Genomic DNA, 26,513 nt, shown 5'->3' with positions numbered 1-26,513 from the left:
ACGAGCTTCCCGGTATGGAAGACCAAGTGTGACAAAAGTTCACAGTCAAAGAAATAAATTAATAAAAACATCTCGTGTGTGTGTTGGAAGCTACTGATTCTTTAGATAAAGGAAAAAACACGCAATTTTCTGGCTAAAAATATGCATGAAATTCTTAACCCATTTAATTACAAAAACAAACAAACAAAAATATTTTTAAAACAAAAAACGATTTTACATTTTTTTTGTATGTGTATTTTATTTTAAATAGTACAATATGTTACCAGCACCTAAAAAATCCATAGACGGGGGGAACGTGGAATGAAACACAAGAAGCGAAACATGGGAAGAGAAAAGAGAAACAAGACACAAGGACACACACGCACACATAAACACAAACACACAGGGAGGGACACAGAGGTCAAACACTATGGTGTTATTTTTGTCTCACTATTCTGAGAGCACGTAAAAAAAAAAGTACAAGTGTTGCATTTTGAGGAGAAATTTATTCCTCTCGCTCAGGTTTTGCATTTGCTCTTGCTCAGATCTCTGCGGACCTGCTCTCAATGTGTTGCTCGCGCTTTCAACATCTCTGCCCCTGCACGTTCAACTCTTTCTGTACAGCATTATATTTGTGCCACAAAACCAAAAAATCACAGATTTGGATGCAAAAATTCTGATTGGCTGCTTTAGTTTCTCCATTCAGCTCGCTAGCTACTGTAACCAAACCCAGGCAAATATCCCAGTATGCATTTCGTCCAAAACTCAAACAAGGCATTTGCAGAGGAACGCAGAGCGGCGGAGTTTGAAATATTACTCTTTCTGGATCACAAAATAAACTTTTAAGATATTTTCAGGCTACAAAGCAGGCAATATAAGAATAAGAAACTCAGAACAGACTAAACTTAAGACTACTAATGAACCTAAAACATAAACATAATACAAATTAACACCAAAACACAAGAAACTCAAAATGCTGGGTCAACATGACCCAGAACTCTCAGGTGACTACATAATGAAGAGAAGGCCAAGGGTTTGCAGCACTCAACAAAGCAAAGGGTGGCTACTCTCAGGAATCTCAAATATAAGACATAGTTAGAGTTATTTATCAATTTTTTGATAAATAACAACAAAATTATATTTGTATCACTGGCTGTTATGGGGAGACCCTGGAAACTGTTCAGAGAGTCTTTCCTTTATTCTGCTCGTGCTTCACACGTGTGCTGCTTCTGCAGCTCCGGGCTGCACTTTACAGCACAGTCTCTTCTGGTAAAGCTCACGTCTGCTTCTCCGCTGCCACAAGGGAGGAACAATGTTGAAGTTCTTTTCAGAAGTAATCGATGTTACAGAAGTAACAACAAATAAGAAGACGTCAATAAGCTCATCTATTTCTGCTCAGAGTGGCACAGTCTAAAGAAGTCAGTTTCCTGGATGGTGATGTGTAAGCAGCACATATTGGAAGTTACTGTGAAAGCAATGGAAGGAAAACTGAAAAGGTAGCAAGTCAAATGCAGCAGTTCAGTTCAGCTTTAGTGGTGTCTTTACACACTACAGGTGATTAAGTCATGGTCAAAGTCAAAGACAGCTCAGTTCATTTCATGGAAATCCCAGTATTACTATCATAATCAGTGGAGCTTGCCTCAAAACCCTCATTATAAAGACTGAGTGAAAAGGTTTAGGACAGAGTTTTGGCACTGTGCCCACAACTTTGAGACATCTACACAAAGTGCTGACTACACCCTTTCTCTTATTACACTTATTATTACAGGTTGTGTACCTGCTGCTTTAGGCAGTGCCAGTTTCTCATGAACCAGTTTCATCTGTAAATACTGAGTTAATGTTTTTAATACTACCGCTTGGATTTATTACAGGTGCATGTGTAAAAGAAGCAATACCCCACCTGCTGTGGATTGTGAAGACCAATTTAGACCATTCAATGACTCAAACACTGGAATCAAAAGTGTAATTAAATAAATATTAGATTGACGAATAATCATCTTATTCAACAATTACTGTCATACAGATGAGAGAAAGCAAGAAAAACAGAGACTTGTGGGTGAGCTCCATTAACTCATATCAGCAGAGAGAGAGAGCGGCACTCTGTGCTGTACATTAATTATAATAGCTTAATAAAACTCGCCTCTGCTTTCAAGGACAAAATAAAACAGGAGGAGTCTGTTCTCTGCTTTCAACAGAAAGTGTTATTTGCAGCATTAGTGACTTCATCATCACAATAACCTGTTACTCACATACTGTGTCACCATAAGTAAAATATTTATTCTGTAAAAATAAAATCTAGAAAAAACCCACAGATGACATGACAGATTTTTCTTTTCCCTTTTTTATTCACTTCAAATATCTCATAAACAACAGGAGGCCGCAGGTTCACTATAACCAAAACTTCTGATTCAAACATCACATCAGTGTTACAAGATACAGCAATAGAAATTTAAGGAAAGTTTCTTCATGGTTCAGAGGTTGCACAGCAGAGTTGAAAGATGGTGTGTGAAATGGACTCTTACGATTGGTCAGAATTAGCCAATGAAAATGTGAGAAATGTGAACTTTTTACAAAGAAGGAAAACACATTTCATTTAAATGAATATTTTTTAAATTAATTAAAAATAAAAGCGAATGTTATGCCATCTTCTAACTTTACTTGACAGTGTGTAGAACAAACCTGATAACTCCTAGAAAACTTAAAAATCAACCAAACACATCCAGTCTTTGAGGGCTGTGAGCAAAAACAACACCAGCTGGAAGCCTGTGTGGTTATTACAGTAACCACAGCAGTCTGCTCTCTGTATGTATTACTTTATAAACTGACTTACTGTAAGCAACACAAATGTTAACAGAGAGAGAATTTTGTTGAAGCACACTGTTTATTAGGATCATCACCTGCTGTCTTTAACAGTCTCAGTATTGTTCTTTCTTTGTTTGTGTGGGAGTTTCTCCAAAACATGTGCTCATCGCCATTACTGACAGTCTGGTATTGTAAGTAGTTCTGCTTGGAATTGTGCAGGGCTTGTCTGCATCAGTGTTTCACAGAACAGTATTATCAATATATGGCGATAGTCAAATTGGCCAGCAGATGTCACTGTGGACATGTGTTTCCGACTGTTTCGAAGCCTCGACCGGCTGTAACGCTTCGAACATTACGCTTTGTTTTGTTTTCATTTTTTTTTTTAAAGAACTTTATTGAACAAACAATGAGTATACAACATATAAACAGATGAGGTATACAAGAGAAAAGAACACGAACACACAAAACCAGGGGAAAAAAATAACTATATAAATACACGCAAAAATTCACATATATGAATTGTTTTAAGAGCCTTTTTGTTGGTGGAGTCTGATATTGAGTTTATGTACAATTCTACATCCTTAAGAAAGTGACAGAAATATGGTGTTTTATTATTAAACGTAGATTTATGGATAAAACAATTAGCTAAATGTATTAAGAAATTTATTATATAAAAAACATTTATCATTCTTCTCGGGGAACTTAAAGAAACAGAATAAAACATTTTCCAATCGTAAAGAAAACCCCCTCAAAATATGGACAATAACAAACCAGCTAAATTCCTTCCGGAAGCTCTGTGTAGAAGAACAGTACCAAAAAAGGTGTGTCACAGTTTCTGGATGATCCCCACAGAAAGTGAAATTAGTATTTATGTCTCTTTTAAATACGTTACGTTGTTTCACGAAGCCGTGCTTTGCCCATCACTATGGCAGTTACTTCGGTGGGTGGGCCTGGACCTCCCATAAGCCCGTTTTTTATTAAATAAACACTCTTTGCTACAGTTCATAACCACTCCATTACTCCCCATTATTCTTTAGAATGTAACTGTGTTGATTTGACACATGGATGCAATGAACAAGAGGAGAGGTGATTACAGATTTGCAAAGTTTAGGGTCAGGGAAGAACAGGAGGAGACTCTTTTCGACAATAATTTATTAGCATAAAGTCCGGATAGCAATGATACGATTGTGATTAATTAGTGAAACTGGAGGAGGCAGTAATGCAACACTTGGGGCGCTAAACAGGGGAGAAGAAGAAGAGAAGCTGACGCTGCAGCCAGCTGATATGCGCTGGGAGCGGAAGTAGAAAGTGACAGGCTGACTGGGCTTTAGGTTTGGTTAGCCTAGCTGCTCGTCTGTGTCTCCAAAGCAGAAACACAGAACTCAACTTGCAATGATGTTTTGGTTTCAGGGCTCAATTCCTGATGCCATTAAATCGGCTAAACAACGGAGTTTGGTCTTTGTCGTTGTCATCACAGGTAACAGTTGAAAACATGCGGAAACTCTATAGAGTGCTAGCCAGTTAGCGTTGGAAGCCATTGTAGCCATTAGCTAATTAGCATAGTCAGTGTGTTATGAAAGAAGTCGTCATATGTATTTGATGAATACCCACCGACAGCAAGAATACAGAAGTCTAGTAACGTATCTATGGTGTACAGGGTCTGTCGGCGTAACGTCCTGTGCAACAGCACCTGCTGTCCTCACAGCTGAACCGGGCTGACGTAACGCTAGCGTTAGTTGTTTGCATTCCGCAGGCCAGTCCGAGGATTTCATAAATGAGGGACAGTCCGTCCACCTGCAGAACAGTAGCTGAGTACACTTACTTGGCCAGCCTCAGCGCTACATCACAGTATGACAGGGCGCTGTGGAGCAAAAGGAGCTCCACATAGTCAGCATGGTTCACGATATGCCGCATATATCTCTGTGTTTTGTAATTAATCAGAAAGCGAGATGCAAAAAGAAACATTTATGGAAAGGATTAGGATCGTATGTAAAATAAATAACGAATTATAAAGAACTAGACTCATGGCATGGTCTCCTTTAAATAGCTCTCTACAATAAGTCTCAGCATCACACTGGACCAGATATAGACAGTGTTAGTAGTATACAACAGTGTATGGATTTTGATCTGAACAGATGTTGTTGAGCATGAAGCTGACACAAAGTGACAAACAGCTTCTGTTTTCTGTGGAGTCAAAATCTCTGGTTTTGTGCCTCCAACCTGGCACAGTTGTTTCTGTAATACATCAATGCATCACAGAAACACTGAGAACAGAGGAGAGAAAAGTGGTTCCCAGATTACGCAGAGGGACGTTACTGTAAGAGTTGGAAAAGATGAGATCTGCGCTTCTTTTGCAGTTCCATCAGTGAAGCTGGACCCGTAGTTTTGACCACATGTCTCATCAGTTTCCTGTCACTCTGTCCTTAGGAGAAGATGAACAGTCAGCACAGCTGATGTCCAGCTGGGAGGATGACAGGGTCTCAGAGGCGGCCCAGAAATGTTGCGTGGCCATCAAAGTGGAGGCCAAGAGGTAAAGATGTGTTAGGTAGAGTGATTTTAGTTGAAAGTAAACTGTTAAAGGATGAACCAAGATTTAAAGTTACCTGCATGGAATTAACTGTACATAAAATCAACAATAGATTGAGGTGTACTAGCAAAACCTGCTGTGGCGACTTTAAAATCACATGACATGGTGCTTCATGGATGTTTGTAGATATGATTTGTTACACATCATTTAGTTCCAGCTTCTCCATATTGAATCAGTTGTACAGGTCTGTCTCTTACTATAATGACCATGACGTAAGTCTGTGTGTACCCTGCCTCCTACTCATCGTGTCGGCCATTCGGAATTAAACTTTGCAGAAACATTGTGATACATACAGCGATTATGAATGTTGATTGACGTAGCATGATTTATTGAAATAGAAAAGTTAATGTATTTGGCGATTAGACCCCGTTGATCCATCATAGCAGAACAGAATCCCAGCAGTGATGGGATTTGGGACAGGACCCCCTGGAGTCTAGACTCTGGTGGTGGTGAAGATGAAGACTGAGGCTTGGGTGGAGCTATGGCTGAGGTGGAGATAGGGAGGAGGTTGGTTGCATGGACGAGTCTGTTTAAGCCATGCAAAGCAGAGGCTAATTGGCTCAAAGAAGATGGACAGGATGATTTGACTAGAGTAATGACACAAGTACTGAGCTTGACAGTGTGGGGAAAGTGGAAGAACAGAAAAGCAGGCAGGTGACTGACCTTATTGAAGTTGTGGATAAACTTCATCTTTTTAAAAAGATGTGTTATAAAGTCTTCTGTTACCTGTTCGTAACTTACCAGTCACCAAAAATTGTATGTGCCGTGGAATTTTGTGTGAGTCACCACTAAATGAAGAATGAAGAGTTTGGAAAAGTGTTGATCATTGTGGGTTTTTGACATTCATGTAAAGAGGATCACTTTTCACACCTTTTCCTCCCTGTGTCACCAAGCCTGTACATCCGACTTTTAATGGCTGCTTATTTAATTCAGTTACTTTACTACCTTAATGTATATACTCTAGATGTATATGAGAAGAGCAGCAGTTAGCATTTCCTCCACTATTTTTAAAATGCTATGCCTCTCTTTAGATTTACTTCTGCTTGTATTACCATTAGAGCGAGACAAGTTATCTGTTGTCAACAAAGTTTGTAAAGAATTTGCCAGATTGAATTATCTAACAGTTTATCTGCATACACACAGTTTTTATTTTGACCTTTTTACCCCTCAGCCGTCAAAGGTGATTGGGTTGATTGATTGGGCATCGTCGTTACCTTGCTTTTCTCTTAGAATCAGCTCCCAGGTTTTGCAAACTGCTGCTGCTACTGTAAAGATCAGCCCTAAACCTTCCTCGATCACGCTGTCAGTCTAACAAGCATTTGATGTAATACCTCTAAACAGAGATGTTAATGTGCTTGCAGTTAAACCACAAAATGTTTCAATGATTTCTTCTTTCCCCACAGTGACACGTGTGCACAGTTCTCCCAGATTTGTATCCTTCTGTTGTGCGAGGTTTGAGCTGATGCCGCAGTGCTTACTAAACTTATTACTGACTTGTCTTTGGGAACTGGGTGTCTTGGCGGAGCCTCACAGCTTGAAGGTTCTGACTTCGAATCTGATTTTAGAGCTTTCTGTGAGCACGTTTTGCTTGTGTGGCTTTTCTGCAGGCTGCTGTGGCTTCCCCTCACAGTTCAACAACTGAAGTTCACAGAAGTTTGTTGAATTTATTTTAAAGTTCTCACACTTACGCACAGAGCGCTTTTCTGTTTAATCAGGCCATCTGCTGATATTCCTGTTTATGTTTTTTACCTTAAATTCTGTTTTTGATATGGTTCTTTGTTTGTATTGTGTTGGAATTGTTGTTCAGTGCTTTGTGGTTGTTATTACTGTGAAAAGTGCTATTAAGGTTGGGCGATTGGACGAATATATTATCGACCATCAACGATAGGCTGAGCCTTTCACCGATCGTTTTTACAAGAGTGATTTATTTATTTGCCCATGAGTAAGTTTGCTAATAATGTTGGTTGAGGCTAAGAGACACAAAACAATAATAGCGTTGTTTTAACGGCACACTCCTCCAGCTGCAAGCAAATGCAGTGATTCATTTACTCAAACTCATAACAGAAAGAAACGCAGTAGCCTGTGTTCAGAAAAAACAAAATCATTTTATTTAAATAAAAAAAAAAAACCTACAATGTTGGGGAGGGAAACAAAGAGAAACTGGCTTCTTTTTTTCTACTATAACTGTGTGTATCTGTCTCACACACTCGACCAAACAGCAAAAACAAAATTAAACAAAAAGTAAGTTTAAAAATCAAAATGTCTCTTCCAGTGAACATTAAAAACAAGTCTCTAATGTAAAGTTAAGTCTTTTGTGCAATTTGGCCCAAATAACTAAATAAATAAATAAATGAATAATCCAAAAAGTAGCAACATTAATACTGAAACAAACAGGAAAAGAAGGTAAAATGTTCCATCCAAACAAAAGTTATAAATTCTAAACACACAAATCAGTCCGCACATGATTTCATTGCTCCGCCCATCAAAAAGTCACCTGCACGAATATATCGCCTGTCGTCATTTATTGGACTGACGAATGTCGATTGGAAAAATTTGACGTATCGCCCAACCTTAAGTGTTGTATAAATAAACTCATTTACTGTGCTATTTAAGTACTCAGTCGAGTTCACATCACTCATGTGAGTTGCTTGAAGCTTGGGCCTTAACAAAACCACCCTTAAGATCCGGTGGTGTGCATACCATCGAGCTTCTTCATTGGAGACAACGGGATTCCTTTGGAGGTCATCGCTGGAAGTGTGTCTGCTGAAGAACTGATAAAGAGAATCAACAGAGTTAATCAGGTACTCATGAAATGTGTGAATTATGTACAGTTACTTTTACAGCTACTGCCAACCCTACTGTTAATTATTTCGTGAAATGATGGAGTCGTGATTTTATTTTGCAGCTCAGTAATGTGATGTTTGTGTGTGTCTGTGTGCACGTCACAAATTCTTGTGATTGAAGATGGCAGAAATCAACCATAGCTTGTCAGTACTTGGTTGGTAGAGAGACTGTGCCAGAGATCCTTTAAAGACTCCCACTCTGGCCTTTGTAATGAGGTGACAGGTCATTTCAATGTTCAGCTTTGTTTGCACAGTCATGCATGCTGCACACTGTATCAGTGCAACATTATGTTGGTGTTACTTAAACCTTGCTGCTTTTGCAGTGAAATGGAGGTTCTTTTATCTGCTCATGACTTTAAAGTTCCATATGTTGTGAGGTTGAGGACATATGATTTTATAGCCCGTCCATTAGTGAGTTTCACAATATACAGTGCTTATCAAATGACCACCACCCACATGAATTATACTTCTGTGTCAGATCTACGTCGTAATTTACGCCACAAGGAGAGCCCCACCAGACGCCGCAGCCTTGTATGTAACCTGGCGTGTACCTCCCAAAAATGTAACTACACGTAGCGTTGACACATAGCACAAAGACTTGGAAGGTTGTGGTGTAGGGATTAAAGGAGTTTCCAGTTACTATGTAAGCTGGGACTTAATTTCCTGAAGAATGCCACAGCTGTCCTAAATGAACAGTATTGGTAATAACCAAATACATTTAATGTTTCTTGGTTAATCCACCAGTGTACACGAGATATTTAATTCAAATTCTTTTGTTTATAATGATTTTTCTCCCTGCTTTCTGGTAGATGCACACTCAGGAGACTGGAAGTGGGACAGTGTCATCAGAGGCAGATGATCCTGTAGCGTCCAGCTCAGCCACAGAACCTGCCTCAGCTTCAGCAGTGCCTCTATCATCTACAGTAACCACAGAGGCTGTAGCAGCACCAGAAGCAGCAAGAGGTGATTGAGCCTGCGCCACATACGTTTCATCTTAGTGGGGGAAATTTTAAACCCAGTGCACCAAAGTTTAGAAATACGCGGTTTGACCACATGAGAGTCCAGAGGTTTTGGTCCATTTCCATTTTTGGATGATTGGATCGGGGATTTGATGAGGTTGTGTGGATGTAGGGAAAAGATTATGCTCAGACTGTGTTTATGCTGACAGGTCTTAACTCGGTGCTTTTCTTCTGTCTTCCTGTTCTACATAGTGTCTCTCTCAAGTCCAGAGGATGCATCTTTAGATCATCCAACTCAGGGTGAAGAAAACTTGGATGCTAAGGTGGAACGGTGGGTACACAAATGCACGTCAGGCTGAGTGTGATCTAAACAGAGGATGTGCTTTGTGTTAAGTTGTAAGTCCAATGGCAACTTTTAGAGCAGAATAACAATCAAGTGTAACGTTTCACTGCAGTACCATTAAAAAACATGTGATTTTTAAATTGATACCATAGGTGTAGCTACTAAAATTCTCAGATGAGTGCGATGAGCATTCCAGTGACCTTAACCTCAAAGTCAGGTCGACTTTTCTGAAAATGTTCACATTTGTATCATAGATGCATCTATTGGGATGCCGAGGGGTAGCACTGGTGGCTGCCAGTATTCCCCAGGGTTCTCCGGGGTTCTATGACACAAGCTTAGAACCCTGGAGAAATATTGGCAGTGTATTAGAGTGTGGAGTGATGGATGTCATCCAAACCCTCTGTGCCAAAGCTCGATTAGTGCATTACATTTAACCAGCAAAGAACAACAAAGCCTCAGACTACCAAGTTTAATCGTAATTTATTTTGACATTTCGTGGCTGGGTTATGATTGACATGAGCCTGGAAAGATAAAATACCAGCTCAGTGGGTGATTGGATCATTTTCTTACCTTGTCAGATTGACCAAGAAGCTGGAGGAGAGACGAGAGCAAAGAAAAAGAGGAGAAGAAGAGGTAAGACATTTTGAACACTGAAAACTGTTTAACCAGAAAGAGCCCAGTGTTTGTAGACAAAGGCCCAGGTTTTTTGCAATGATGCTTACATAAAGTGATAAGTGTAATATCAGAGAAACATAGCAAATCCGATGCCTGGCCATAGCACAGCCCATTTATCTTTATTTACACTAAGAGGATATTCAGACCACACTTGAAGATTTTCACCATGTGATCCACTGGGGCATCTACAACAGCAATGTGTCGTTTTAACAGATTTGAGTTCATTACCTTTGAGCTGAGGTCATACGAAGGCAAACTGGGCTCTTCTATGAAGGTGACGTGGTGTTTTTGATGCGCTTTGTTTATTTGTAAACTCGCTGCTTTGCATTTCAACCAGAACTTCTTACACCAGACATTAGCTCATGAACATAAGGGCTGCAACCCATTAAGACTTATTTCTATCATTCATCACCTTACCTGCCAACATTTGGACCGTTCTTATTCATAAACTGAGACACCGTAGGAGAGGAAAGCCAGACAGTGCTCGTGTGTCTCCCTCCTCTCCAGTGTGTGCTCACAATAAAACAGATGAACCCCAGTGACTGAGAGGGAAAAACGGAGACCTCTCTTCATCGGCTGTTTTGTGTTTTATGGAAATGTGACTGTGTGGATCAATATTGAGCTCTGTGATGCAGCTGGCAGGATTCCACCTCTTCAGAGCAGATTGGCACACGGAGATCTGCAGCAAGACAAAAGCTGGAGGAATCTGTTTATATCAGCAGTGGTTGGTTTAATGATGTGACTGTTATTCAACAACATTGCTCTCTTTACCTAGAATCTTGTTTCATTCACTTCAAACCCAGAATCCTCAGGCAGGAACTCCCCAAAATACAGACAAGTTATTAAATGTCTGACCAGAGAAGACAACACTTTGTTACACCATAGTAAACAATGCCCACTACTCTTTGAGGACAACTGTATACCACCACGCACCAGGGTGAGTTATAATGACAAGTCCTGGTTCACAGCTATGGAGGCCAAAGCTAGAAAAGAGGGAAGTGTTTCAGAGTTGAGATAGTGACTGTTTCAAGTCATCAAAGCAAAGGTTTAGCAGCGGTATGAGAGGCTAAACAGACAGAAGAAACTACAGCGCCCATCAGCTTATGACTCTCCTTCTGTCTGGAAAGGGCTCGGGCAGTTAACCACCTACAAGCCTAATGCCACCCACTCCACCAACAGATCACACCGCACCAACAAGCTGAACAGCTTTGACTGTCACTTTGACAAACAATGAAAGAGTCCTGCTTTGGAGTCCTGCCCACCCCCCCCGACTCCAATACAGTAACTGGATTGCCGATGACAACTTTTTCCATGCTTGAAATAGAAACAAAGTCTGTGCTGATCAGCTGTCTCCAGTGTTCATTGACATCTTCAACACCTCACTGAAGACATATCATTAGCGAGCCTTTCACAGCCCCCATCATCATTCCTTTGGGATCACAAATCTTAATGACTACAGGCCTGTTGCTGTGACCTCTGTAGATGGTACCTGGCTCTGCTGTAGGACAAGCTTCCACAGCTGACTGTTCCTGCTCCCACCTGCAGGTAGATCATTCACTTCCTGTCTGACAGGAGGCAGCATGTAAGACTGGGCAGGCACATCTCAGACTTTCAGTGCATCAGGACTGGTTCTCCTCAGAGCTGTGTACTTTCTTTCCCCAAACTGTCAGACTACTTAGGCTACGTCCACACTAGCCCGGATAGATTTTTAAAAACGGCGTTTTCGTCTGAAAACACTCCGCGTCCACACTAGCGTTTTCAGTCGTTTTCACAGAGTTGTGCGTCCACATTGAAACGGACGAAAACACTTACTTTCCAGTCTGCGCATGCGCATAAGCGAGTGAGAATGAAGAATTTGAAGAAAAGCTATCTGGAGCATGTGCAAACTGATATTAATCTTTTTTAGGGCTGTCAAAATTGAGAGCAATCAAAACAACTGCTGTATAATGCCCTCCACTATCTTTGTTTAATTGGTCACATGACTGCATCACATGACTAAAATGCGTCATCGTTTTAGGAAGTCTGCGTTTTCGAGCGTCCACACTACAACGGGACAGCTCCGTTTTGAAATGTATGCGTTTTCGAGAGCGTTTTCAAAACACTGCGTTTTTCCTTGAGGAAAATGCCGTCTCAGTGTGGACGGGAGGCCAAAACGGAGAGAAAACGATGCGTTTTCAAACAAAAACGCATTAGTGTGGACGTAGCCTTAATGTCCCCTCCTCACCCCGATCACTGCTCAGTTAACGTGTTACAATAACACTCGTATTTATTCAGGCTATAAAAACTTTGCACAATAAATTCAGTAAAAGCAATTTGCACGCCATGTCCTACCTTACATATAACCTCACAGATTTCTTAATTTATAATTTGCTTTCTATATTTGTACGTAGTTAGTATATATTCCCTTTGTGTGTATTTCTTTTTAATATTTACATAGAGATGCTTATATTTTATATACTGTAAAAACCGTATTTTATCTCTGTATCACTGTTTGTTTGTTTGTTTTTGGGGGGGTTTTGGACTTAAACTTGGCAATAAAAGTGATTCTGATTACTAGGGGCAAGAATCTGGCGATGCGATATGTATCACAATACAGAGAAGACGATACGATATATTGCGATACTAAAAGCCAGACCATAAATGGAAAAATTGGCATCTGCCTTATCAGAAGTCATGTCAAATAAATAAAAAAGGCAGTCCCTGTAGCAACACAAACACAACTACTTTAGTGAAATATCAACTCTTTTGAATAACATGAAAACATATGTGAACAATGTAACATCAAGGTTTTACTTATTAAGTACTTTGAGTTTAAAATACTAATCCAAAAAACGCTCTCTGCAACATCAAAACAATGCACTTTTATGTTACTTTAAGATACACAAATATAAATCAAAAATGAAACTGCCTGAAAAATTAACCAAGTAAACACTGACAAACAATATATTGTGCTATTAAAATAAAGTACAGCCGTGCAATGTCCATCAGTAGAACACGTTTTGTGCAACCTGAAAAGGGAAATTTACTCATCTGTCAATGTAAATAAGATCTTATGAGATCAAAATATCAAACATGGTCAAATTTGACATTTTACATGTTCTAACTGATGCTCACGAGCGTTTGGTACCACAGTGTGTTCAAACACTGCAGACAGAGGGGGCTGTAAGTAACCCAGAAAAGAACACCTGTAGGAATCAGTAACACAAGCTTTCAAAGCTCGATCAACCTCCATTGGTGCAGAACAGCTTTAAACTGTGTTCCCTGAAAAAGGCCTTTTTGTTTAATTCTGAAATGTACATTATTTTTAAAGTTTAATCCTTGTTTTTACAGACAGTGGCACTTTTCATATCATGGGTATTGTCAGTAGTGCTTTGTTTTCATTTGGTGACTAATTTGTTTTGTAGTGTTAAACATATTGTTACAGCTCTGACCTGTTAGTAGTGTGTAGGATGATGTTTTTTTAGAATATGAGCCACTCCACGTTTAACCTACCTGTGTTTTGTCTCTGATTCAGAATGAAATCAAAAAGGAAATGGAGAGACGGAAAGTGGGGAAAGACATGCAGGACTTCAAGAGGAAACAAGAAGAGGAGAAAACCAAGCGACTCTTAGAGGAAAGAAACAGAGAGAAGGCAGAGGAGAAGGCTGCCAGGGAACGGGTCAAACAGCAAATTGCTATGGTAACCTTATCTGCTCCGTTTGGAAGGAATACCGAAAACAATCATGTCCCCCTCAGAGAAATCTGTCCTTTGGGTTTTACATCATCAGACCTTATAGACAGTTGTTAAGTTGTACAGGGAGTGCAGAATTATTAGGCAAGTTGTATTTTTGAGGAATAGTTTTATTATTGAACAACAACAACCATGTTCTCAATGAACCCAAAAAACTCATTAACATCAAAGCTGAATGTTTTTGGAAGTAGTTTTTAGTTTGTTTTTAGTTTTAGCTATTTTAGGGGGATATCTGTGTGTGCAGGTGACTATTACTGTGCATAATTATTAGGCAACTTAACAAAAAACAAATATATACCCATTTCAATTATTTATTTTTACCAGTGAAACCAATATAACATCTCCACATTCACAAATATACATTTCTGACATTCAAAAACAAAACAAAAACAAATCAGCGACCAATATAGCCACCTTTCTTTGCAAGGACACTCAAAAGCCTGCCATCCATGGATTCTGTCAGTGTTTTGATCTGTTCACCATCAACATTGCGTGCAGCAGCAACCACAGCCTCCCAGACACTGTTCAGTGAGGTGTACTGTTTTCCCTCCTTGTAAATCTCACATTTGATGATGGACCACAGGTTCTCAATGGGGTTCAGATCAGGTGAACAAGGAGGCCATGTCATTAGTTTTTCTTCTTTTATACCCTTTCTTGCCAGCCACGCTGTGGAGTACTTGGACGCATGTGATGGAGCATTGTCCTGCATGAAAATCATGTTTTTCTTGAAGGATGCAGACTTCTTCCTGTACCACTGCTTGAAGAAGGTGTCTTCCAGAAACTGGCAGTAGGACTGGGAGTTGAGCTTGACTCCATCCTCAACCCGAAAAGGCCCCACAAGCTCATCTTTGATGATACCAGCCCAAACCAGTACTCCACCTCCACCTTGCTGGCGTCTGAGTGGGACTGGAGCTCTCTGCCCTTTACCAATCCAGCCACGGGCCCATCCATCTGGCCCATCAAGACTCACTCTCATTTCATCAGTCCATAAAACCTTAGAAAAATCAGTCTTGAGATATTTCTTGGCCCAGTCTTGACGTTTCAGCTTGTGTGTCTTGTTCAGTGGTGGTCGTCTTTCAGCCTTTCTTACCTTGGCCATGTCTCTGAGTATTGCACACCTTGTGCTTTTGGGCACTCCAGTGATGTTGCAGCTCTGAAATATGGCCAAACTGGTGGCAAGTGGCATCTTGGCAGCTGCACGCTTGACTTTTCTCAGTTCATGGGCAGTTATTTTGCGCCTTGGTTTTTCCACACGCTTCTTGCGACCCTGTTGACTATTTTGAATGAAACGCTCGATTGTTCGATGATCACGCTTCAGAAGCTTTGCAATTTTAAGACTGCTGCATCCCTCTGCAAGATATCTCACTATTTTTGACTTTTCTGAGCCTGTCAAGTCCTTCTTTTGACCCATTTTGCCAAAGGAAAGGAAGTTGCCTAATAATTATGCACACCTGATATAGGGTGTTGATGTCATTAGACCACACCCCTTCTCATTACAGAGATGCACATCACCTAATATGCTTAATTGGTAGTAGGCTTTCGAGCCTATACAGCTTGGAGTAAGACAACATGCATGAAGAGGATGATGTGGACAAAATACTCATTTGCCTAATAATTCTGCACTCCCTGTATATTAACTTATGCTCTATTTAGCATGTGTTGAACTACTTGAAGTATATCTCGGTTTATCCCATTGTGGTCCCAGCTGTAATGGAGCGAGAGGTCGGTACACACTGTACAGGCTGGAAGTCTGTGGAAGGGCTAACAGAAAGTCCTGAAGCACCCATGCCGTGTCAGCTCTGTGACAGGAAAGAAAATGGATGGACGTGTTTTCATTTTGTTTTGGGGGAAACTTGAAAGAAAGGCATCAGGGCTCAAATGGGACATATTTAAAGTCTTTATACAGTATTTTCTACATGTTGACTACACACAAAGCACACTTGTAGGAATCCTAGTCTCTTAAGTTATAACAGTTTGTATCACTGTTGCAAAAAATGTATCAGTAAGTTGAGCATGAAGACTTTGGATTTCCCAGTTTGGAGAGAAAATATAGTGTTTTTATTTTATCCTGTTTTTTATTTATTGCAAAAAGTAATTTTTTCTACAGTATTGCATTACTTTGGAACATGTTGTGCCCAACTCTGGCTGTATCTGCTTCCTGTCTTTGTGTTTTGTAGGACCGAGCTGACAGAGCAGCGCGCTACACCAAAACACGAGAGGATGAAAAGGCTGCTAAGGTGGCGCTGCTGCAGGCCAGGCAGGCAGAAGAGGAGGCCAGGAAGGAGGCATTAGTTAGGGAGAGGAGGTGAGTGGACTATTTAAATTTAAGAAGTAATGTACAGCAATCACATTGAGTCAACTGATAGGTGAAGCGAACAAACTCTTCACATCCCTTTTAGAGTCCGATTGATTTTTAAGACTTCTGTAGATATTTGGTCAGTTAAAATCTGATATATGAGCCGTAAGGCTGGGCGATATAAGATTTTTCATATCACAATATGTTTTTTTTTCATTTCAGGCGATAACGATATATATCACGATATAAGCCAAATAACTATATTTGTAAGATTTAAATGTGCCGTTGCTCACAAGTAAAATGTGAAATAATCACCAGCTTGTTTTGATCTAAATATTTATTTCCCATAATAAGTTCAACAGGGTAGATGTACTTAAGGAACATGAGACTTCAGTTTCAGATAAATAAAGGCAAATATTGCAAACTACACAAAAGGCAGCCGCTAAAGCGTTTAAGTTTCAAAATAGAACAAACAAAACAGACTAAATTGTCAATTCCACTTAGAAACAAAATATTAATTCTAAAAATAAATCTTAGGTCGTTTTACAGAAGAACAGACAAAATTGACTAACTTTTGTCAATATCAAATAAACTGAGAACTAAAAGGAAATTCTCAATCTCTCCTTGTTGTATAGCTTAGCTTTTCAAACAGTTTTAACAGTTACTTTAGTCTGACAAAAGCCGAATGACGAATCAGCGCTTTCAGTCAGAGATTGAGCATGCACCGCTTTATTCTATTTCCAGACTTGCTTTCGGCACAATTTACAGTGCGCGCTACTCTGTTTTTTGTCAGACTTGAAATAGCCGAAATACCTTCACACTACGGAACTTCTGTGGCCCTTCCGTTCGACAAGCTCTCCGGCATTGGAACCATCATCTGTTTTTTCTTCGGTAACCTTCGGTCACGCTCTCGGTTGATTTTTCTCTAGTTGGCAAACTGATTTCCTTCATTACCTGGGCAGCCCGGCTGCAAAAACAAATACACATGTGCGCCCTGGCGCTTGTGCTGTACGTATCAAGTCACGTGACGTGACGCTGCGGCTGTGATTGGTTCGGCTCTGCGCTACTTAATTTGGATTGGCTGTTCTTTTTTTTTTTTCTTTTTTTAAAAGAGGACAAGAGAGATGAGGCCTATCGCAATAGTTTAATTTTTCTATAGAGAAAAAGTTATTTCGCAATACATATCGTTATCGTTTTATCGCCCAGCTCTAATGATCCGATATTTTTCCTTTCAAACTAATAAAACCTAAATATCGTGTAGTTTGTTGTGTAGTTACATATGAGTCCTTAATAAGATGACAATGGTATTTAAAAATACGTTTGTTTTATTGTCACAAGTTGTGGATTACTTGACTGACTGCGCTCGGATCAGCTGATTTTTGTGATTGTGGCGTTCCAAACCAACATAGAAGTTGCAAAGTGCCCTCTGGTGGACAAACTATACAATAATATATGGTTGAAGGGTGTTTATCCAGTCTTTTTTTTACTTTATTAATTTTCTCATACCAATATATTGTCAAATAGCCAATATTGGCCTTGAGCTCTAATCACAATCTAAATGAGTATCCACAAAGCCCACACAGAACCCAAAAGATCCACTGCCAGTTCTGGTACCTGTCATTTAAGATCTCAGCTTGTTTATCTCAGTTTGAGAATTGCAGGTTAAGTAGGGGCACTGAGAGGAGATCCAGCATTATATGGTAAATTGACTTCTTATATAGCACTTTTCCTGCTCTACCTGAGCACTCAAAGACACCTTGGTTCATTCACCCATTCAAACAAGCACTTTTTTCTATACTTTTCTGTGTAAGTGTTCTCTATCTAACAGTCACACACATTCATAGTGGTTTATACTCTAATGGATGCATCAGAGAGCAACTTGGGATTAGGTATGCAGACTGGAGTACCAGCCTTCTGATTGGTGGATGACCTGCTCAACTTCCTGAGTAACAGCCACCCCACATTTACTTTTGATTTCCTGTTTGTTTCAAACTGGACTTATGACAAAAGGGACCCGAGGCATCATCATCGTTTTTGGTAAGTTTAACGTGTAATTTGTTATCTGTTCAGTAATGAGTCTTGGCTAGCTAGCGCACAGTCAGCTCTCAGAGGAAAGCCAGGGTAGATAATGCATGCACAAAAATGAAGTTATCCCAACTAAGGAAATCACTCTGTTGTGCTTAGATGTTAATTAAATGTCAGTGCTGTTGTTTAGCTATTAGCTTTGCTGTTCAGACTGTAGTCGACTGAAGGATGTGAAGATCTGCAGCAGGTATTGAAACTGTTGACATGAGAAACTGAGAAGTCATTAAGCTTGCCCCAGTCAGTAACCATTACTGTGTGTTTATTGTAAGTGATAGCAAGCTGAACTTGCTATTAAATGTAATCATGAATTCCTCACTAATGACAGCAAAAACACAGCATTAACCAAAGATGAGTTACTGAGAAATCTGAACACTTTCCCACAGTATTTTGGGCTGAATTCACACACTGTTGGTTATATTAACTGAAATATGGATTAAATACTGAAAACACAGCTGATAACCATAAAATAAAAGAAACAGGGTTTAACTAAAGCTGTCTATGTGTGGCTGAGCTGTTACAGCTCAGTTTGTAATGTACATTAAAACTAGTTAAAGCCTGGTAAACCCAATCTGTGACTACTGGCGTTACATCAAGGCCTTATCACATCTAAAACTATTATAAATTAAACTTTAACAAAGCAATTTGACCTCTCCTTTCATTTCATAGAGTGCTATCATAAAGCTCCTCACCTTCTTCCTTGTATGTAGAGATGAGCTTCCTCATCTCTACATGTTCAGAGGAGAATGAGTGAATCAGGCCTTTATGGTCAAATAGCTGCCAAGAAACCATGACTAAGGCAAAGCAACAAGCAGAGAGATTTGTTTGGGCCAAGAAACACAACGAATGGACATTAAACCAGTGGAAACCTGTGCTTTGGTCTGATGAGTCCAAATTTGAGATCTTTGGTTCCACCTGCTACATGGTGGTTCCCACCGTGAAGGAGGAGGTGTGATGGTGTGGCAGTGCTTTACTTGTGAGTCTATCTGGGATTCATTCAAAATCAAAGGCACACTGAACAGCATGGCTACCACAGCATCCTGTAGCCACATGCCATCCCATCCAGTTTGGGTTTAATTGGATCATCATTGATTTTTCTACTGGGGAATGACCCCATACACACCTCCAGGCTGTGTAAGGGCTATTTGACAAAAAAGAAGAGTGATGGAGTGCTGTGCCATACAGCCTGGCCTCCACAGTAACTTAAACCCAATCGAGATTGTTTTTCGATGAGGCGGACTGCACAGTGAAGGCAAGAAGGCCAACAAGTGCTTAGCATCGAGCAGGGATAGCTCAGTAGGTAGAGTGGTCCCCCCATGATTGGAAGGTCGGGGGTTCTAATGCACTGAATGCAAGGCTACCCTGAGGCATCCTTGTGCAAGGTTTTGTCTCTACACATTGCTCCCCCCGGCGCTGGAATGGTAGCTGCCCACTGCTTTACTGAGTGAATGGGTTAATGCAGAGGAGGGGTTTGAAATTAAATTGAAATTAAAAATCTCTGGGAACGTCTTCAAGACTGTTGGAAAACCATTTCAGGTGACTACTTCATAAAGCTCACTGAGAGAATGCCAAGAGTGTGCAAAGCAGAGGGTGGCTGTTTTGAAGAGTCTAAAATATAAAACATGTTTTGAGGTAGTTCTTACTTTTTTGTTTACTACTGTGTTTATTCATAGTTGTAAAGTCTTCAGTGAGAACAATGTAAATGGTCACGAAAATAAAGAAAAATGAATAAATGAGAAAGTATGTCCAAACTTCTGACTGGTAGTGCATGCTGTCATCTTCTAGGGCAGCAGATTAATATAATTGTGAATGGTGACAATGCTTGACTGGTCTGATCTTTGCTCAAAATAGGTAAAATAATCTGCATTAGTAAAAATCTAAGAGCAGAGAAAATCAGGGCCTGTTTCAGGACAGGGATGCACTTTATTTCAGCTTTGAGGGAAAAACTGAGCAGTTAACTATTTGTGATCATTGTTTTCTCTTTGTGATTTCAGGAGCTGCCCTCAGATTCAGAGCCCAGCAGCACACAGAGACGAGATGGGCAAATCATTATATGTGTCTAGTTCTTATACTGAACACACTTGTTTTTATATTGTAAATAAATATAATTACCATATACTTCAAATGTATGTAATGTATGTATATATTAAAATTAAGTGATACCTCAAATATAAGTCATGACAAAAGTACAAAAGCATGTTATGAGCTGTCAGTAGAAACTGTAGTTTCACCAACAAAGTAAAAGAAAAAATTCAATAGGGATTAAATGATGTGTCAATATCATCATTATATATCCACACATACCCTGTTTGTCCTACTTTTGCATTTCACATTAAGGAGTATAAACTGTGATTTGGTTTGGTGTTTAAGAAAGAAAATCCACAGTTGCAAGTCGAAAGGTTGCTAATCTAAATGGGCTTGTGTCTGATACAAGTATGTTTTGAGAAAAATGAAAGCTGCAGAATAGCTGACATATAAATGTTAAAATAATGATGAGAGCTCTTTTCTTATAGCCTTCTGTAGGAAATTAGTTGAAAAGGAAATTTTCCACTAATAAGTGTGATGGCTGAAACCCAGTGGTGTTTCCCACTTGAGTTGTCATTCTTTTAATATTTTATCTAATTCTATTCTGTTGATGCTGCTTCCTCCTGTAAAACGCACTGTGAAACAGCACAAATGTCATGCAGTAGTGTGCAGTGAAACAAAATCTAAAATATCCACTGATTCTTTAGATGACATGGTTTGGAAATCTTTGACTTGGCTAAATTTTGCCACAATGAAAGCGAGGATGATCACCCTCTTCATGTAAAACAGTTTGGTGCTCATGTTTAACATTTGTATCCTGTTGGGACTAAATGATGTGAATTTGAAACTGTAACCTGATTGTGTTAGGAATGATTGCTGCTTTTTAATCACTGTGAGGGAGGGAGAGTGTGCTGTATGTGTCTGAAAATGTGAGGAGTGGTTGGATAAGAACTCACGCATTTCAGTTTGTGTAAATGTGAAGGTCTCGCTTCGTCATACCACTGCCACTGCTGAAAGCCTTCTATAAGTGATGTCACCAATGATGTCACATACAGCACACGTATTACACAACAAAAGTGAATGAGACACGAGGCAATTACAGAAAATTAAAAAAAAAAAAATGTTAAGAATGAATTAAAAAAACTAATGTGAAAGTGGAGAAATTACATGTGTGTTTTTGTTTTTAGTGCAACTATAAAGTAGTATCAAAAATGTATCAAGGCTGGGTTCACAAGTTGAGTTTACTTTAGGTAACCGCATGGAGTTCCCACAGCTTGCATAATTTCAATAGATAAACTACTATTATAGCAATTTGCTAACTTGAATTGTTAAAAGTCAATATAATGCATATCGAAAACATGACTAATTCATACGTGTACAAGGTGCAATACAACGTTCCAATGGCTGTGGCCCTAAAAAGTGGTTTCCCATTCAGCAGGACTAACCTTTGCTTGACTGCAGCTTCCAGCAGTTCTGTGAACAGTCGGATGTGCATGTGTGCATGCATATGCTGCTCATATTTTATTTTATCCTCTCCTCTCTCTTCATCAGTACCATAGCAAGGATCCAGTTCCGCCTCCCAGACGGCTCCTCCTTCACCAACCAGTTCCCCTCACAGAGTAGACTGCAGGAGGCTCGGAACTTCGCTGCTCAGGTCTGTCTGGATTCTTGCATTTCACATCCTCTCTGCTCTTGTTGAGTTCTCCAGATATCCTAATATGTAGATATGAGGATCAGGTTATCTTTGTCACAACCCAGCTCAAAGGATGTGACAAGTGGGAGACCACACACAGGCTTTTAAAGGCTCTAAGATATTTTCATGAAATAAATTAAAGAAACTCAAACACAGTTTAAATGGTACAAAAGCCATAACAGAACATAACCAAGGGAGTATAACAAGCCACAGACCGGGAGAGTCAGAGGTTCAGTCAAAGTGGCTTTATAATGCACCATGACTGGGTTTTTCTGGTGTGCTGCATCTATAATTGGGTCAGCTCCTGAGACTTAAAACATCCGGATGAACTATTAAAAGCAGAACACCAATCAATAGGTCTGGCAGGACACCTCTCTCTTTCCAAGTGTTTAAGGAGCAAGTTAAGACATGTAGCATCTTCCACTCCTCTGTGGGGCTTGTAAGCAAACTGTAGAGGATCCAACATAAAGTCTCTGGCCTGGATGACTGTGGGACAATTACAGCATCCTTCCAGACACCAAGGAGATGTTGTCATTTTAAGGACTGATTAAAGATGTTGTGAAACACTGGACTCTGCTCCTTCGCACACTGTTTAAGGAGCTGTCCACGTATATTGTCTGATCCAAGGCACTTTTTACCTGAATGTAAAGAAATTTTTCACAGCTGTTATAAAAGCAGTTTAGAGCATTGACAAATTCTCTGTGTGAATTAATACCCTCTAAAATATCCTGAGTACTGGTCTTTGCATTCTGGATTCCTACAATGTTTTTTTTTTTCTTTTTCTTTTTCAAGACGAAGCCAAGTCTGGGTTATTGCAGCCATTTTATTTTCTAAAGCTGATCTCTGGGCTTGTTTAGCCTTTAGGATTTGTCCTTTCAGCTCTTTGGTAGCTGCCTGCAGCTCTGATGCCTCATTCCAGTTCTTAATGTACATGATTTGGACTTTTTCCCTCCTGAGAACAGTTTTATAGATGTACACAGTTATGATCTGTCGATCCCAGAGGTGGGAATGGAATGGATTTAAAAGAGACATACTGATAAAGGTTAATATTTTGTTTTGTTTTTTTAAAGACATGATTATAATCATCCAAAATAAAAATTTGGGGCATCAGGGATAGCATTTGCAGTGTTAACGACTGGAGACTCAGGCAGGCCTTCCAGTGAATGTACACTGTGGTACTAGATGTATCGCTTTCAGCTGTATTTGTGGGTGCTCTGCTATATGTTTTGCTAATTCCAGCATCAGGATGACTTTCTGCTTGCTGATTTTGTAGCCTGTGTGTTAAACAGAGCTCTTCACTATTCAGAGTATGTTAAAGCATGTCACACAGCACTGTATCAATTCATGCAAAGTCACTGTAAAATGTTTGTCCTGGTGTCCTCAGGAAGTTGGCAACCGCTATGGAAACTTTTCCCTTGCAACCATGTTCCCTCGGCGGGAGTTCACCAGTGAAGACCTAAACAAGACTCTGCTAGAACTGGACCTGGCTCCAAGTGCTTCTGTTGTTCTTTTGCCAGTGAGTAGTCTACTTTTTAGTAGTTAGTTACTAAGTTACTCAGTGAGTGTTTCATATTCAGCCCAGGCCATTGCCTTAACAGGTTTCCTTGGCAACAATCGAAGTTTCACCTCAGTGGGTTTAGCAGAACGTGGAAGTGCCTGCTAAACCTCAAAAAGAAAAAGTTTTTTTCTACAAACCTTGTCTAAATTAAAAACTGTAGATTTCTGGTGCGGTTGGTTGCCAAAACAAACATTTACGATACTCAAATGTCTTGAGTCACTTGTCATTGCTTTCTGTTTTACTTCCAAGGAGTGTATTACTTTGTAACTTTTTACCCCTCAGCCATAAAAGGCTTGTATTGTCATCCTGGACGGGCGACATGGACACCCAAGTTTATGAATGTGATAACTAAGAACAAAGTGATGTAGTAGTTTCAAATTGATACTATAGGTGAAAAATCTCAGACAAGTTTAAATCTCAGGCCAAGGTTAGAGCTCAAACTTTCTGAAAGTCTTGTGAATGTCATAACTTCAGAACGAGGGGACTGTTGCCAGTATTTTTAAAGTGGTCTTGAACAGTAGTTCTTCAGGCTTAAGAAATGACTTTCAAGTCCTGTTTTTCAGGGTTTGCTGTGGTGGTATTTTTATTTTAAGTATTCTATTATATGGGGGGCTTTCCAGCACAGAGAGTGGATCTGGGCAGGTAAGCTGACCCTGAACCACTCTCGCCTCAAGGCGCTTTATGTTGTAAGGTAGACCCTACAATAATACACACAGAGAAAAAGCAAAAAATCATGACCCCGTATGAGCAAGCACTTTGGCAACAGTGGGAAGGAAAAACTCGCTTTTAACAGAAAATAACCTCCTGCAGAACCAGGCTCAGGGAGGGGCGGAGCCATCTGCTGCGACCGGTTGGGGTGAGAGAAGGAAAACAGGATGAAAGACATGCTGTGGAAGAGAGACAGAGATTAACATGTAGAGGGAGCCATGAAATTCTCTGAAATTCGCTCTGACTTATGCACAAACTCAGTTTAGCATAGAAAAGTGTGGACACACACACACACACACACACACACACACACACATCTGCATGTTTGAAAAGGTGAACCCTTTTTAAATGTGCCTCCTGTGACAGTGTATGAACTCTTCTTCTCAGCAGTCAGGCAGGCCTGCAAACACAGTGGTCCAGTCCTCTGGTGGTGGTATTTGGGCAGTTCTGGGTACACTGCTCTACCCTCTGCTGGCTGTATGGAGATTTCTCAGTTCCTTTGTGTTTGCAACACCACCCCCCTCTGCTGCAGCATCTGTCCAGCCCAGGGGTCCCGCTCAACAGTCCAGCTCTTACAACAGCTCATCAGCCTCAAACAAGGCAAAGAGGTGAGGGCCATTTTGCAGTCTCCACACATGTAGAAGCACACATCATTAATGCGCATATAATGCAACTATAATGAGGTTTTTCTCAGGGCTAACATTGAATCCCCGATTTTCTGCATTTTTTTCTTGCAGATTTTCACATTAAAGGCCTTTACACCTGTGTGTGAAATTTGTGCAGATATTTCCTATGGTTAAAATATTTTTCGGACTCAAGTATTCTTAATACAGTCTTTCATATCAAGCGCTTAATGTCACTAGACACATTTGCAGCAATTTTTTTGACCCAAGCTTTTTTCCCACAATATTTCTGATCTGACCAATCAGACCACTGCATTTGACAACAAGTGTGCGGGTAGCACAAAACGTGCTGCTACTGAATATACAACGAGTTTTAACTCAGACACACAGCTACATGCTGCTTCGGGTCAGTCAGCTCCCTGAAATTACTTCTCTGCCTCCTCAGATGTGCTCTGAAATATGTACAAAAGCTTCCATGACGTTCCTGCTGAAGCCTCCTGTTGGGAATCAGATGACCCAAAAATCCCAGTTTTTTCTTTTCTTGTCTAGAAACATCAAGACCAACTCATTATCGCTTGATGTCGACTTCCTTTTTCTTTCTTCCTTCCTTTTCAAGTTTGGATCAGGAAAGTTCTAAATGTTGTTGCTTTTTCACAACACACTCTGTGTGATGGCCTAAATATAATGACATTTTCAGACATCAGATGTTTTGTTTCTTTTTCTTGATTTGGAGAGTTTATGTTTTGAATGTGATAGCTGGCTTACTGTCCTGTTATTTTCCCTTTCAGGGGAAATCTCTCCAAGCACACGTTGGAGAACCGTCCCAAGGAATTCAAGAAAGATGGTAAAGTCTGTAGGCTCAGGACTCAGGAGGACAGTGAGGATGACAACAACACTTGGAATGGAAACTCCACCCAGCAGATGTAGTGCATTCAGTAACAGCAGCTTCTCCTTCCTCTCACTCTGTTGCTGTGAATTAGTTCAGTCTGACCAGTTCCAGATTTCTGCTGCACGTAGAGCTGATCTATTTTTCGTTTTCTCTTACTGTGTTCCAGCCCTATGCTCTGCACCATGGGTAGCTCGGTTATAATAATCCACTGAGCCTCCTTTGGGCTTAATCTCAGTGCTTTGTGTTAACTTTGACATGATTCTGACACTTAATTAGGCTCCGATTTTAGCAGGTTGAAACCCCTGCGACCATGAAAGACTACACCAGCACCCCCTCTTTCAGTTACAGCTCCTTGGTGATTACTGTTAAGTACATGAGACGGTTAAACCAAACTGACTTTGTGGAGAAGATGACAGGAAAGAGTTGAACTATAGGTCTTGTAATCTGAGTCCAGCTTTATGTTTTGGAGTCACTGCGTTTTGAAAAGCGCGTACTGGTATGTCTGCTGCTGCAGTCAGAGTTCTACCAAGTGAGACGCAGCACACCTTCGAGGGACTGTTGGGACTAGTTGACAGTGGGTGACTGTTGTAGTTCTTCTAATTCATCATTAAAAATCAAAGCAGCTTGTTTTTGTTTTGTTTTGGGTTTTTTTTTTTAAATAAAATCACTTAAACTGTGTCTGACTGCTTTAGTCATCTGAATTCAGACAAACTGGTTCAAC

General features: G+C 40.1%; 1 protein-coding gene across 2 annotated transcripts; it reads left to right on the top strand.

Moving 5' to 3' along the window:
* Positions 1–3,861: 3,861 nt before the first annotated feature.
* Positions 3,862–26,470, top strand: ubxn4 (UBX domain protein 4). 2 transcript variants are annotated; one of them, XM_003456222.5, is made up of 13 exons: positions 3,862–4,258; positions 5,209–5,311; positions 6,772–6,800; positions 8,051–8,169; positions 9,021–9,174; positions 9,423–9,501; positions 10,092–10,146; positions 13,703–13,867; positions 16,096–16,223; positions 21,873–21,975; positions 23,399–23,530; positions 24,671–24,888; positions 25,692–26,470. In XM_003456222.5, the coding sequence occupies exons 1-13, from the start codon at positions 4,174–4,176 to the stop codon at positions 25,828–25,830; spliced, it is 1,509 nt and encodes a 502-aa protein (XP_003456270.1). In that variant the 5' UTR covers positions 3,862–4,173; the 3' UTR covers positions 25,831–26,470. The 2 variants fall into 2 exon arrangements, with proteins under 2 accessions (XP_003456270.1, XP_005460957.1); XM_005460900.4 differs by having other exon boundaries at positions 3,877–4,258; positions 24,668–24,888.
* Positions 26,471–26,513: the final 43 nt, after the last annotated feature.

Source organism: Oreochromis niloticus, linkage group LG16 (genome assembly GCF_001858045.2).
Source record: "Oreochromis niloticus isolate F11D_XX linkage group LG16, O_niloticus_UMD_NMBU, whole genome shotgun sequence".
NCBI lineage: Eukaryota > Metazoa > Chordata > Actinopteri > Cichliformes > Cichlidae > Oreochromis > Oreochromis niloticus.
This window is presented reverse-complemented; position numbering and strand designations above follow the sequence as displayed.

Excerpts from the sequence above, each read along its gene's own strand:
- ubxn4 (XM_005460900.4), top strand. The coding sequence starts at position 4,174 with ATGATGTTTTGGTTTCAGGGCTCAATTCCTGATGCCATTAAATCGGCT. Across the intron at positions 6,801-8,050 it reads TGCACAGTTCTCCCAGATTT|ATCCGGTGGTGTGCATACCA; the intron begins GTATCCTTCTGT and ends ACCACCCTTAAG. Across the intron at positions 9,175-9,422 it reads AGCACCAGAAGCAGCAAGAG|TGTCTCTCTCAAGTCCAGAG; the intron begins GTGATTGAGCCT and ends TGTTCTACATAG.